A 14,075-nucleotide genomic window follows, 5' to 3' on the forward strand; every position below is an offset into this window, starting at 1 on the left:
TACAGCCATCATTTTACCCTCAAAACGTTGCCATCGTTGTTCTCTTTCCAACACTGTGTCTTTCAAAGCTCAAACATTTAAAAATTTTAAACTGTGTGGATCCAATTGGAGGGATCATATTTTAGTCATTCAGTGATTCAAAGAGTATGAACTTTTAATATTCATTCAGATGTTTTCTGACTCTAAATTTTTTTTCTCATTACTTAGGTTTTTCTAATTTACATTTAAAACATTTTCAGCTATTTTCCAACTTTTTCTGTGTAAACGTCAGCTATTATAAGTTCAGCACTTTTGTTTTCAGGTTAAATTCTGTTTTTTCTTTTATTTTTTATTTCATTCAAACTTTTTAATTTAAAATTCAGCAATTAATTCATTTCAGTGCATACATTCAGATTCAAGCATTCACACTGCAGTTTCTTCAGAAAATGCACTTTCTAGTTATTATTATTATATGTTCCGTACGTTTTTTGTACTCCTACTCCTTCAAAACCGTTCAACTTAGAAAAACCATTCAAACACCGTTAGATTCCTCTTCTTTTGGACATGACTGCTTCTATTTTTCTCATTTTTAACATTTATATTTTTAATTTTATTCAACTTTTTTCAACAAAAATTTCCCATGTATTTCAATGGGGAGACCCTTCAAATCCTCATTCAACTTACTCATTTTTCAAATCTAACTACTTCCACATACATTGACATAGAGCCACCATTCAAACTTTAAAACGAAGACAAGACATTCAACTATTCAACTTGTATTTATCTTTTCAATATCTATTATACTTTTTCTTCAGTTCCAGTTTAAGTTTCATGATGTTTTTTCACCCGTTTCAGAGTTTATAATGGGTGTGTATGGGACGGAATGTTGGGGCTAGAGTGAGACAGCTCAACTGCTAGAGTGAGAGGAGCGAAAAAATTAATCTTAAAATCTTTTTTAAAACTGCTGCTGTGTCCGCAGCGTTTGCTCTACAGGTATGATTTTACCCTCAAAACGTAGCCATCGCTGTCCTCTTTCATCCAATGTGTTTACTATTGTACTAGGTGTTATGGTTCTTTCATAAATGTCACCAATGCACAGCCTCCTCCCTCCAACTCTTCCATAGACTCTAATGTTAAAATGGCTCAGAAGGTTCGTTTGAAAATCAGAAGAGCATGGTGTCTTTCCACTGTCACCACGTCCATATAATAAACTCCACAGGCATGAAAACTGAGAATTCAGTAGACCAGACATTGCTACCACTCACGGTGAAAGAATTTTGTCAATACGACCTGTACTTTTCATTTGGGAACGATTTGTTTCGGCCTGACTTTTCTGTTCATTTTAAGCATCAAAAGTGAGGCGCATATCTGTGTGCGTGTCACACCTGCCTGCCTAACGAGCTCTGCCTGCCACTCTTCCAAGATTCATCTTAAACACTTCTCTTTCAACTGCTGCTGTGTCCACAGTGTTTGCTCTACAGCTATCATTTTACCCTCAAAACGTCGCCATCGTTGTTCTCTTTCCAACACTGTGTCTTTCAAAGCTCAAACATTTAAAAATTTTAAACTGTGTGGATCCAATTGGAGGGATCACATTTTAGTCATTCAGTGATTCAAAGAGTATGAACTTTTAATATTCATTCAGATGTTTTCTGACTCTAAATTTTTTTTCTCATTACTTAGGTTTTTCTAATTTACATTTAAAACATTTTCAGCTATTTTCCAACTTTTTCTGTGTAAACGTCAGCTATAATAAGTTCTGCACTTTTGTTTTCAGGTTAAATTCTGTTTTTTGTTTTGTTTTTTATTTCATTCAAACTTTTTAATTTAAAATTCAGCAATTTATTCATTTCAGTGCATACATTCAGATTCAAGCATTCACACTGCAGTTTCTTCAGAAAATGCACTTTCTAGTTACCTTTTACTTTTGCTTTGGACTCAGCTGCCCCAAGATCAGAGTAGTGAACAACCTCCACCTGTACCTCCATCAGCACTGCAGCGTCTCATTGCTGCCCTCTGCTGGTGAATACAGGAAAAAGAAAATGATATCGAGGGAAATTTACAGGAGTATTATGTTTATGTCAAATAAAAATAAGAACAATAAGTTTGAAGTTTGAAGCGCCTTGAGGCGACATTTGTTGTGATTTGGCGCTATATAAATAAAATTGAATTGAATTGAATTGAATAATTACATTAACTAAGATAGCAACAAATGTTATAAGCAGCCCTGTAGTTATGATAAAAGCATTCCTAATACTGAAACTATTCATGTGTTTAAGGTTTAAACCAACCTCTTGATCAAATGAGTCAAACAAAGATCCTTTAATTTAATTTAATCTTTAATTGCAATGGAGGAAGGGTTATCCTGTGTGGTATATATGGTGCATTCACTGGATTTAACCAAGACCTGCGTTTCAAATTTAGAAAAATGATTTTAGCTTTATTTTATTTTTTACAATACAACATCATATGATACTATATCCTTTGTCTCTTTAGCCAAATTTGTTGTGTACTCAAGCATTGTCCCAGAAGCTGTCTTCACAGAGTAATAAGCATTAAAAGAAATGACAAAAATCATATTTTTTGCTTGTGTTTTTAAAGCAGACGTTAATCTGCAATCACAAACAAGAAACAAATCACCGCTGAACCCAATATAAAAAAATAAATAAAACTGAACTGAGGAAGAGTTATCGGTGAAGAAAAACCACAGACCAGGTCAAATAATAATAATAATAATAATAATAATAATAATAATAATAATAATAATAAAAACAAAGATAAAGAGTAGAAATGACTACCAATCCAAATAAAAGCCAGGAGGACTACCCCTTCTGTTCTGAACTCTGTTTTTCACGCGTTGTTTGGCTCGTCACGTATGCACAAACACAGCTTTTCACCCCATGAATACAGTGTCTGAACAGCAGTGACTTTAAATACAGGACGGAGGCACTTTTCGACAAAAGCCGGTTCGATGAATGAATACGTCTTATTATTGACATGGCGTTTCACGTTTTCGAAAATAATTCACGTCTCTCGGTTTCTTGCACTACCAAGAGAACAAACCTTTGATGCACTTCCTGTCCTGTTTGAATGCTAAACCTGTGGACTTTTAGCAAATTTGTAATTATTTTTCATAATTCTTTCAAAGGAAGGAAACATTGTCTCTAGGAACCAAGTTTCCATTTCGGTTTCTATGGGAAGGGTTTCCTTGAAACTCCCCACTTAAAGTTTGAGGAAGCGTAAACATGTATTTGTGGTGAGGAAAATCAGTCTTTTACTGCCGTTTTTGAGGATATAAGCAAACACGGTAAATCTTTAACCTTTTATTTTTCACAATTTTTGCTAATATGTGTCGTTACTCTCTCAAACGGAACCGGCATTACTTTAGCAGAGTGTTTGCTGCGCTTAGTTCACGTTTAGCTTTGTGTGAACGGAATATTTCACTCAGATAATTAAAACACAAAATGACTCGTATCTGTTTTAGCTTTTGTCACTAAGGGTCTTGAACTCATTGTGAGCAGACATGCCCCGACGAACACAAATGTGAAACGACAACAGTACTTTTATTTTGAAACGTAAGCGGCATTGCTTCTTTTTTTCAAACACACAAGGCTTTTCTTTATTGTACCAGACATCAAGTTCTCAGTATATATAGCTATTATCAACTAAATACTTGGTAGGTAGGTAAAGACTGTTTTCCGGTTATGTAGGAGTGTCTGCTGCTTAACGAGTTTATAGTCAGTGTGAGACATGTCAGAGCATGTTTGATCTGTGTGGAACAATAATCAGCGATTGTGCAGCTGTAAACTTACAGTAGCAGTTAAGTCATTTTAAAATTTCTGTTTACCCACAAGTATTTAGCAGTGGTTTAAGTTGATTGCTTATTTCTGAATTAAGTTTTATTTTGTAGTTGAGCTAAAAAATAAAAAAAAAACTACAAAAAACAAGTTGTTAAAAACAAGTTGTTCTATTGAAAGTGAGAGAGAACAAATTATTATTATTAGCAGTAATATTATTATCATTATTATTACAAATGTGTTGATTTTATTTCAGCAATGTATTGTGTTTTTATATTCATGCTTTATTCCAACTTTTTAAGTCCTTATACCTTGGCTTTAGATATTTGATTTCAAGTACCAGTTAATACTGCTATCACATTAACACACTATTTCTCACTGTGATGAGAAGACGTGCAATCATTTTTTTTATCACATGGTAGCAAGTGCATTTAGGCATGCACGCATGGTCAAGGTGACCTGCTGGAATTGAAACCAAGCATGGTAGGGTTCGAATTTGGTGAGGCCATGAATTCATCCTGCCCTGTACCAGTGGTTCAAGCTGGTGCTGATGGTGTAATAATGTAGGGGATATTTTCATGGCCCACTTTAGGCCCCATTGTTTAAACTCCACAGCTTATCTGAGTGTTATCACTGACCATGTCCATCCCTTTATGACCACAATGTATCAATCTTCTGAATGCTGAATGCATCATCTCCAACTACTCAAATTGCCTTCATAGTCATCAGTCCCATCATGGATGTGCAGCCAAGAATTCTGTGATGCTATCAAGTCTAAACATGTTATCATAGCAAGTGCAAAAGATCGTTTATGTCTTGATCTTTTATTTTAATGACGAGTGGTGTAGTAAACATGGAATACCACAGAATGAAATGGAACAGTTTGGCTCATTATCACTGACATTCAGTGTCGATTTTTTTTTGTGTGTGTGTTGGACTTGTCGACATCTAGTCTAGATACTGGATTGTTGCGCTCCTGAGCATGTCAAGTCTTGGCTTCATCTTGTTTTGTCTGAATGTCTAAAAATATATATTCAGCTTCACACAAAATGGGGAAAGCATTAAGTCCTCACATGTGGTACCAGATTTAATTCCCTCTTTTAAAGTTGTATTATTAGAAGAATCTGTTTCTTTTGTTGTTGTTGTTGAATAACTAATTTCTCAAATGACTCATTTAATTTGTTAAATGCTGGTAAATAGAGGAATTCAAGGAAGGGCTAAACTGAGCAGACTTATTTCTTTTAACTGGTCTTACAGATTTCACCATGGACAGCACTTCCAAAGCTGATGCTTCCAGTCAGTTATCTGTTGCTTCTCAGGTTCCTTTCCTTCACTTGTGTAACACATTAGAAAAAATTCAAAAGTCCAAACTCCGTCCAGAGAAATCCAAGATCCTTGGGTACTTCGTTGAGAAATGGCGGGAATTTCATTCTGCCCTCCACAAAGACAACTCCAAAACTACAGACTCTTTCTATCCTGCCATGCGCCTCATAGTCCCGCCTTTTGAACGAGAGCGAGTGGCATATGGCATCAAAGAGAGCATGCTGGCTAAACTCTACATTGATGTATTAGGCCTCCCAAAGAATGGCCCTGAGGCTAATAAGCTGTTGAATTACCGTGCTCCGACCACGTCCCAAGGAGAAGCTGGAGACTTTGCTGGCATGGCGTATTTTGTGCTGAAGAAACGATGCACCAGCCAAGGAAATCTCAGTATTAAAGAGGTCAACGACTTCCTGGATACAGTAGCCACCAGCAATGCCACCAAGCAGAAGGATCTTGTCAAAAAGAGTCTGCTGCACCTCATCACCCAGAGCTCTGCTCTTGAGCAAAAGTGGCTCATTAGAATGATTCTGAAGGACATGAAGCTCGGGATCAGCAAAGAAACCGTTCTCCAAGTTTTCCACCCAGACGCTGCTGAGCTCTACAACGTCAACACAGACTTGAACAAGGTGTGCCAGCAGTTACACAATCCAGCCGTGTCCTTAAGTGAAGTCTCTATTGGACTTTTTTCAGCTTTCAAACCTATGCTGGCAGCTGTGGCTAACATCCGCAACGTGGAGAAACAGATGGGAAACAGCACTTTTTACATTGAGACAAAGCTGGATGGAGAGCGCATTCAGCTGCACAAAGACGGGGATGTGTACAAGTACTTCAGCCGAAATGCTTTTGAGTACACGCAGCAGTTTGGAGGATCCCCGTTGGAAGGATCACTGACGCCTTATATCCACAATGTTTTTAAAAGCAATGTTGTGAACTGCATTCTTGATGGTGAGATGATGGCATACAACCCAGTAGCAGACACCTTCATGCAGAAAGGGAGCAAATTTGACATCAAGAGGCTGATGGATGACTCAGAGTTGCAGACATGCTTCTGTGTGTTTGACGTGCTTTTAATAAATGATCAGAAGCTAGGCAAAGAAACTCTCAAGAAGCGACATGAGATTCTTCAGACAATTTTCACTCCAGCCAAGGGAAGGCTGCATCTGGTGCCAAAGGCTGAAGCCAGAACCATGCTGGAGGTGGTGAATGCTCTCAACGATGCTATTGACAGCAGAGAAGAGGGGATCATGGTGAAGGATCCTTTATCCATCTACAAACCTGACAAGCGAGGGGAAGGCTGGCTGAAGATAAAACCAGAATATGTGGATGGCTTGATGGATGAGCTTGACCTGCTGATTGTTGGTGGCTACTGGGGAAAAGGGAGAAGGGGTGGCATGATGTCCCATTTCTTATGTGCTGTGGCCGAAGCTCCAGAGCCTGGCGAGAAACCTTCAGTTTTCCATACCCTTTGCCGCATTGGCTCCGGCTACACCATGAAAGAATTGTATGACCTTGGTTTAAAGCTCACCAAACACTGGAAGGTCTACCGGAAAAACAACCCACCAGCATCCATCCTGTGTGGAACAGAGAAACCGGAAGTCTACATTGAACCCTGCAACTCCGTTATCATCCAGGTTAAGGCGGCTGAGATAGTCGGAAGCGACATGTATAAAACCAACTGTACTCTGCGCTTCCCCAGGATTGAGAAGATTCGAGATGACAAAGAATGGCACCAGTGCATGACACTGGCAGAGCTGGATCAGTTCCGCAGCAAGGCATCTGGGAAACTCGCCTCTCGGCACCTTCACATTGACAACAATGAACCGCAAAAGAAGAAGCGCAAGCTGCCAGTCAAACCCAAGAAAGTGATCGGCGTCATTGACCACTTTAAGCCCCAGGACCTTTCCGGGGTGACCAAGGAAACAGATATGTTTGAGGACGTGGAGTTCTGCATCCTGAATGGCACCGAAGATCATCCCAAGTCTGAACTGGAAAAGGGTGTGGCCAGGTAACACAAGTTTTTTTTTTCTAGTAAAGTAAATGTTAGTTTGGTATTTTAGTTAAAGAAAAAAATGTGACTGAATTAGAAATTTTGGGCAGACAACATTTTTCTTATGTATTTAGTATTTTAAGAAATGAAATTTTTATGATTAAGTCAATTCTATCTTAAAGTAAAGCGCTGATATCGTGGTTGAGTTCTCACTTTAATAAAGTTGTTAATAAATACATTCTATAATGTGTCTACAGGATGAAGACACATTGTAAGAAAATGTAAATGGAGAAACTTTTAATAAATGTAAACATGTGACAGCCCAGGCAGAGATACAGCTTCACTGCTTTAGCTAACAGTAGGGACTTTAATGGTGTGTTAGCCAAGCCCTGTGAAGAAACAGGGAACATCTGTTTCAACTTTTGTTATTATGATCACTTTTTCTGTGTTTATGTTTGAGTAAACAACATCTGGATAAGTAGAACTGTGGCGGTGCAAGTGGCACTGGCATTCAGGAGGCACTTCCTCGCTTTCTTAAATGAATTGTAATTCCAAAAGGTTCTCAACCAGTTAGAGGACTCCAATTCGACTATCTTGGACTATAGCTGGAAACACTATTATTTGTTCTGCTCTACAGCCATGGTAAGCTATAGTATAGCAGCACTAGCTTTCCATGTGTTTTAAGTTTGGTTAGAGAGGCAACAACAGGACAAGGACTTTCATTATCCACTGGATTCCAAGAGTTGGAGTCTATCCAGCTGTTGGAGGAAAGTCTCAAATGTTCTCTTTATATAGCGCTATATCACAACAATAATCACCTCAAGGCACTTTAACCCTTTCACGCATAGGGGTCACTACAGTGTACAGCTATTCAAAGGTTGTTTTCTTGTATTTGTATCAGTGTTGATGGTATACTTGCTCATAAACCACCACATTGGACACTGGTGTGTCACTCCAAAGGTGTTTTTGTCCACCTAAGTGGACATGTAAAAAACTCTTTGAAAAATACATGTTTAAAAAATGAAGTTCAGAAATCTTTTTTTCATGCCTAAAGATGAATAGAAATACTTAAGAAAAAAATCCTGATTGAGGTTGTCATAATTCATGCATGAAAGGGTTAATTTGGAAGCCAAAGACCCTAAAATACAGAGAATAGTGAGAAAACCCCAACTCTCAGACGACCCCCTGTGAGCAAGCGATTGGTAAAACTGGTAAGGAAAAACTCCTTTTTAACAGGAAGAAACTTCAGGTGGTGGTTATGACTGAGTGTCTAATAATTAATTATCTCTTATGTAATTCCCACTTTAGGTGTGGAGGTTTTGTAGTTCAGAACCCTGGACGGGACACCTACTGCGTGGTTGCCGGTGTGGAGAACATGCGTGTGAAGAACCTGATTTCATCCAACCAGCATGACATAGTTTGGGCCACCTGGCTGCTGGAGTGCCTGGACCAGAAGGAGGTGGTTCCATGGCAACCCCGCCACATGATCCACATGTCGCCTTCCACCAGGGAGCACTTTGCCAAGGAGTACGACAACTATGGTGACAGCTACTTTGTTGACACAGACGAGCAGCAGCTGCGGGAAGTGTTCAACAGGATCAGCAGCGCAGACGCATCAAACGAGCTAAATGTCACGCAGGTCGAGGGACGCTACGGCTGGGATGACCTTACAACCAGCATGTTCAGACCGTTCACAGCATATATGGACAGATTTGCTGACATAGGAGACCCTAAAAGTGCCATACCTGCCACCTGCCTGGACACCAGGGCATTGGAGTTTCGTTACCATGGAGGAAAAGTGGTGGAAGAGCTGGAGGAAGGCGTTTCACATGTTATTATTGCAGAGGCAACAAGACTTCTGGATTTGAGAACTCTGAGGCGCTGCTTTAGGAGGAAGTTTAAGATAGTAAAAGAGACATGGGTGACTGATTCAATCAAAGCAGGGCATGTGATGAATGACACTGAATATCTGGCTTGAAGAGGCTCTAGTACATTTAAATGGACACTCAGCATTTTTAATTTGTTTCTAATACGATTAGGGATAAACTCTTTAATAAAATCTACAGCATGAAAACTCCAACGACGCTAATTCTCATGGTTTTCAGTTTCTGTGAGTTTTGTCTTTTGTGTTCTTAACAAGACAGCTTATTATTAATTTTAAATGAATAGGCTGCTGACTGGTTTTTTAATTTTCAAACTCAGAATCATTATGAAGGGTTCAGATGCTTTTTGGGGGAATGGGGATGGGGGTCGGTCCTTCCTTCTTTCAGATTTTTAGCCAAGCAGTTATTAAAACTGTTTCTGCAGCAGAAAGGAGACTTGCCAATTAACCAGGAATGGAAGGTTTAATTCTGACAGTAATTTCTGTGAATGATCCACATTAGAGAGCAGCAGCAAGGGAATGCTCTGCCATAATAATCTGTCCATTGTGAAGGGGCGCTCCAGTGGTTTCATGTTTCACTTTAGTTAAGCTGACGGACTTGTGAGAGAGAGATTAAGAAAATAATGGTTCAAATTGAACCTGGAAAAACTGACTTGTGTTTCCCATGATTCCACAGTGTATTTGATTTGATCGACCTTAGCCTCTAAATATCCATTTTCTCCAAACCCATTGGGAAAACATCAAATCTGAGGTTGTTTAGCCAGTTAAGTTTGGAGCCTTCCCTCCAGAGCCTAAGAAGACACTCAACATGATCATAGACTGTAAATGAAAGATGTGCATGGCCACTGTGATCTTTACTCATTGGTATCTAAAGTTCACAGCAAGCCACATTATTTTCCAGATAATAAATATGCTTCAAAAGGAACCAGCAGCAGGATTCTTTCAGTTACATAAATGAATGAAGTTTTTGGCTATAGCTATATGTGTCACGTCTTACCCATATCCAGGCTGGTGAGTTACTGAAACATTTACCTCCTGTTCAGTTGTCATAGAGGGAAAGAGTATCCATAGAGACCCAAACACTTTGTGCACCAGGCTGAAAGCATGATTTTTAATAATGTAGAGTTATAAATTTTAGCATTGAAGTTTATGGCAAGTTACCAAGAGGCAACATCCAGGGTTTAAAGATTAAGCTGGAGTGAAAGTGCCGAAAACTACAGTTCCTCTAATGGCCATTTGACCTGGCTCCAAAAGTGAGTCAGTCCACACTGACGCCCATGTCAAAATGCCCAACTTTACAGAATTACCACAGCAAAAATTTTATATAAATTTAATATAATCAAACCATTTGGATACTTGAATTAGAGGTGTCCAGATACAAGCCATCTGCTACCGTCTCACTTTCATTAATTGGACTTGTGTTTGTGTGTTACTGTCTGTGCCCTTTGTAATAGAAAGATGTGACAGGTTATACAACCTGCTCTGTGGTACAAACTATCAAAGTTTGTACTTCGGTTTTATTAGCCTGCTACTTGTGTGTTTGTGAATACAGCCGGTTAACTAAGCCTGCTACCATTAGCTAAAAACTTCTTCCTTTTGTCCAAGTACAGTAACATCTGGCTCCACAAAAGTGATAGCCAGATGCTAATGTTGAGGCATCACAGTAGCTATATTCATCTTTGGGATTGATTTGCTTGTGGAACAAGTCCCACGTGGCTTTAGAGGAACTGTCGTTTTTGGCACTTTCTCATGGCCTTCATTTTTCACCCTGGAGGTCGTTGCATGTTCATGACAAGTGAAGACAATTTCACGTGGTGTCTTTTAATGTAAGAGAAATGTCTTGAACTGCTCCTGTTTTTTTGTGCTCTTGTGTCATTATGTATGAAGTACGATTCTAATAAATAATCCTGAAGGGGTTTGAAATACAATTTGTTAATAATTTTCTTAAAGACAACATCTGTGTGAAGTGATGGCCTTTGCCTCAGCTCTTCAACAAGGGACCACACGGGGGGTACGTTAAAATTGGCTCAGCTCAAGGCCCTTTTTAAAGTATAAGTGATGAGACACCTCTTTCTAATCATATACTGTGAATAATGGCCTGTTGTTAACACGTTGTTAGATTCCCTGTAGAGTTGTTGCATAGTTTTGCGATTAAAATTCTATGTTTAAGATATTGATAAAGATTAAGGCATGTTTTTCAGCAGTCTTCTGCCAAATTTGTCAAAATAAGAGATAAAAACTGTCTTCATTAGTAGTTAAAAGAATATTATGTACTTCAATGTGCACTCTGTAACCCAACGCCCACTCTGCACTATTTCCAGGTGATGCTGAGTGAGCGTTTGAGTGACAGGCTTTAATTAGAGGTACTCAACCAGCTCTTTTTCCCTGTGCAGTTTTGTGAGTACGAAGTGCTGCCGTTGGTCCCCTAAAAGGACTCACAGGAGCAGATTATCAGTCCCGACGATCTGGAGATGCAAACATCTGCTGTAAATCCAGCATTGCTGAAATATGATGTCCCTAATGGGATAAATGCTCTCATTAGGCTGGCTGCAGCTTTTGGAGAGCTGCTACCAGCAGCAGCACCCAGGACAGAAGCAGAAGACAAATGGTTTGGAAGCAACTCCTGGACCACCAGTACTGCACGCACTCAGGAGAAGTAAATGAGCTAGTAATAAGACCAAACACAGGTTCACGGCTGCAGGGAGGGTTTGTATGAGTCTGCAATTAGTACGGCCTGCCCTCAGTGAAAGTAACAGCCAAACACGGCAGTAAATCAAGCTCTGGTTGGCGCTTCCTAAGGATGGCATTTGACTCCTAGTAGGTAAATTAGGAGACACAAATGCCTTGTGTCTGGACAAGGCATCCAGTGTAAAAGTCTGCCCAATCAAATGTGCACTGTGGTGAATCCCTGTGAATAAGGGAGCAGCCAAAATGGGTTTGGGTAAATACAAACTATAGACCACAGAGTAATGTGTGGTTTGATTAAGAAGAAAAAAAATTTAGACACATGCGTATGATGTCATAGAAAGCAGATCCCTAATATGGTCAGGTCAAGCACACATACAGCTGTGAGCACAGACGGTTTGCTGTTCTGACCAGGGCTGGACTGGGACAAAAAATCGGCCCGGGCATTTTGACTAGAGACCGGCCCACCAGGAATATTATAGGTAAAGCCATAAAGCCTTTGAATGAAAACTAACGCTGTTGTGACAGTCATGTACACTGTCTTGTTGGTATATGTATGATTTCTATACATTTTATGTCAGATAAAAACTTTGGTTGTAAGATTCAGATAGTTATTTAATAAAAGCTAGATATTTTAAATGAGAATAAGAAAGAAAAGTATTTCTTTGTGCCCCCCTTTCCCTGTTAATGCCCTACCTGGCCCCCTGACAGAACTTTGCTAGACCCGCCCCTGCACAGCTATCAGCTGTCAGCTACTTAGAAAAGGATCCTGGTGTTATTCGTCTCTCAGAAACAGTTCATAACTTCCCTTCAACTCATTCATGTCACCTAAAAGGTAAACCTGTTTCTCCATCACAGCTCTGATGATTCAGTAAGGACATCTCCTGGTTTCATCTTCATGTTTCCCTCTCACCACATATCCAAACCGACATAATGACCAGCAGCTTTACAGCTGTGGCTCCAGCAAACATCAGCTGATACTAGAAATTAATATTAAATAAACTCTAACAACAGCTGATCAAGCTTAAACGTGCTGCTGTTGTTTAGCACGACATCCGCTGGTTTCCTGTTTCTGGCGCAAAGTGGGTGATAAACGAAAAAGAGAGAAAAGCCGATCAGCTGATCATTGATCAGTTTCATGATTGAAGTAGAAACAGGAGAGAGAGGGGGAGAGAATGAGAGAAGAAGAAACAGCTGACAGCGTAGACGCAGAATAAATCCAGCTTTGTGTCTTTTTTCCATTCTAGCTGAAGTCCGGGACAAACTGTGTTCCTTTTCACCTCATTACGAACCGCGTAATATTTTCTCTGAATGCGGGACGATTCAGTTTTTTAAGGGACGGTTGGAAACTCTACTAACTAACCTTATGAATGAAATAAAGTTCACTATCAGTAACATCATTGCACCCACCCAGCAGCTCTATATAAACTCTGTCATGCTAGCTAGCACGCAGTAAGAGTTATTGTAACTGACTGTAAAAAGTCAGGACAATGAAAATAAACTCCACCTAAACTTGGTTTATATCTGACCCAGATAGACTGCAGGTCATAACTTCTTACCTGAAGTTCAGTTCACCTGACACTTGCAGCCGCCTCGGATCTCTCCTCCTCCTGCCTCCCCTTTCTCTCATCCACCTGCTGGCCTCTGTTGAAGCTCCGCCATAGCCACCACCAAACAATTGAGTTATTTTTACACATCTGCCAGCATCTGGCCAATCCACCACCTTTCATTGTTTATACCGTTACTACAAAAAAAAAAAAATCAAAAATCATCGGCCCATAAAAACGAAAAATCACCATTTGCCCGGTGGGCCGATGGCCAGTCTATGGTTCTGACCTGCTGTTTGCAAGAATTGGCCAATCAGAAGAAAGTTGGCAAGGGATTGGAATGCATTGAGGACTTATATATAGACAACAAATTTGTGTCTTTCCTTCAACTTCAACAAAAGTTTCAGTTACCTCAATCACATTTTTTTTGTTATCTTCAAATAAGGAATTTTGTTTGACGAAACTTTTTAGACTTTCCACTGAAGCCACTAAGTTATACTTACTTTGATATGATTCGGAAAGCAGATTTTAAACATCTGATATCTCAGTTTGTCAAGTGCTTTACAATCCCAGTTGATTCTGATCGAATTAAGAGTACATGGGCTGACCTCGGTGTTCCTCTGTCTGAGGACCAATGGTCAAACTGTTTGTCCAATATTCAGAAAGGCTCAATAAATGCCAGATATAAATTAATCCAGTTTAAAGTCATTCACAGATTACATTTTTCTAAACTTAAATTTAACCAGATCTATAATTCTGTATCTTCCTCATGTGATAGATGTAATATCCGTGAAGGTTCCCTTGCACATCTATTTTGGCATTGCCCTGTCTTGAAAACTTTTTGGAGCCAAATTTTTACGTGGTTTTCAAACCAA

The 14,075-nt window shown here is 39.4% G+C and overlaps 1 protein-coding gene across 3 annotated transcripts; it reads left to right on the forward strand.

Moving 5' to 3' along the window:
* Window positions 1–3,143: 3,143 nt before the first annotated feature.
* On the forward strand, window positions 3,144–10,896 carry lig4 (ligase IV, DNA, ATP-dependent). Of its 3 annotated transcripts, XM_085151677.1 has the most exons (4): window positions 3,144–3,286; window positions 3,464–3,554; window positions 5,034–7,104; window positions 8,395–10,896. In XM_085151677.1, the coding sequence occupies exons 3-4, from the start codon at window positions 5,042–5,044 to the stop codon at window positions 9,062–9,064; spliced, it is 2,733 nt and encodes a 910-aa protein (XP_085007803.1). In that variant the 5' UTR covers window positions 3,144–3,286; window positions 3,464–3,554; window positions 5,034–5,041; the 3' UTR covers window positions 9,065–10,896. The 3 variants fall into 3 exon arrangements, with proteins under 3 accessions (XP_085007803.1, XP_085007802.1, XP_085007804.1); XM_085151676.1 differs by lacking the exon at window positions 3,464–3,554 and having other exon boundaries at window positions 3,145–3,286; XM_085151678.1 differs by lacking the exon at window positions 3,464–3,554 and having other exon boundaries at window positions 3,156–3,235.
* The last annotated feature ends 3,179 nt before the right edge of the window (window positions 10,897–14,075 follow it).

The sequence above is a fragment of the Neolamprologus multifasciatus genome, chromosome 23, assembly GCF_963576455.1.
Source record: "Neolamprologus multifasciatus chromosome 23, fNeoMul1.2, whole genome shotgun sequence".
NCBI classification, from domain to species: Eukaryota; Metazoa; Chordata; class Actinopteri; order Cichliformes; family Cichlidae; genus Neolamprologus; species Neolamprologus multifasciatus.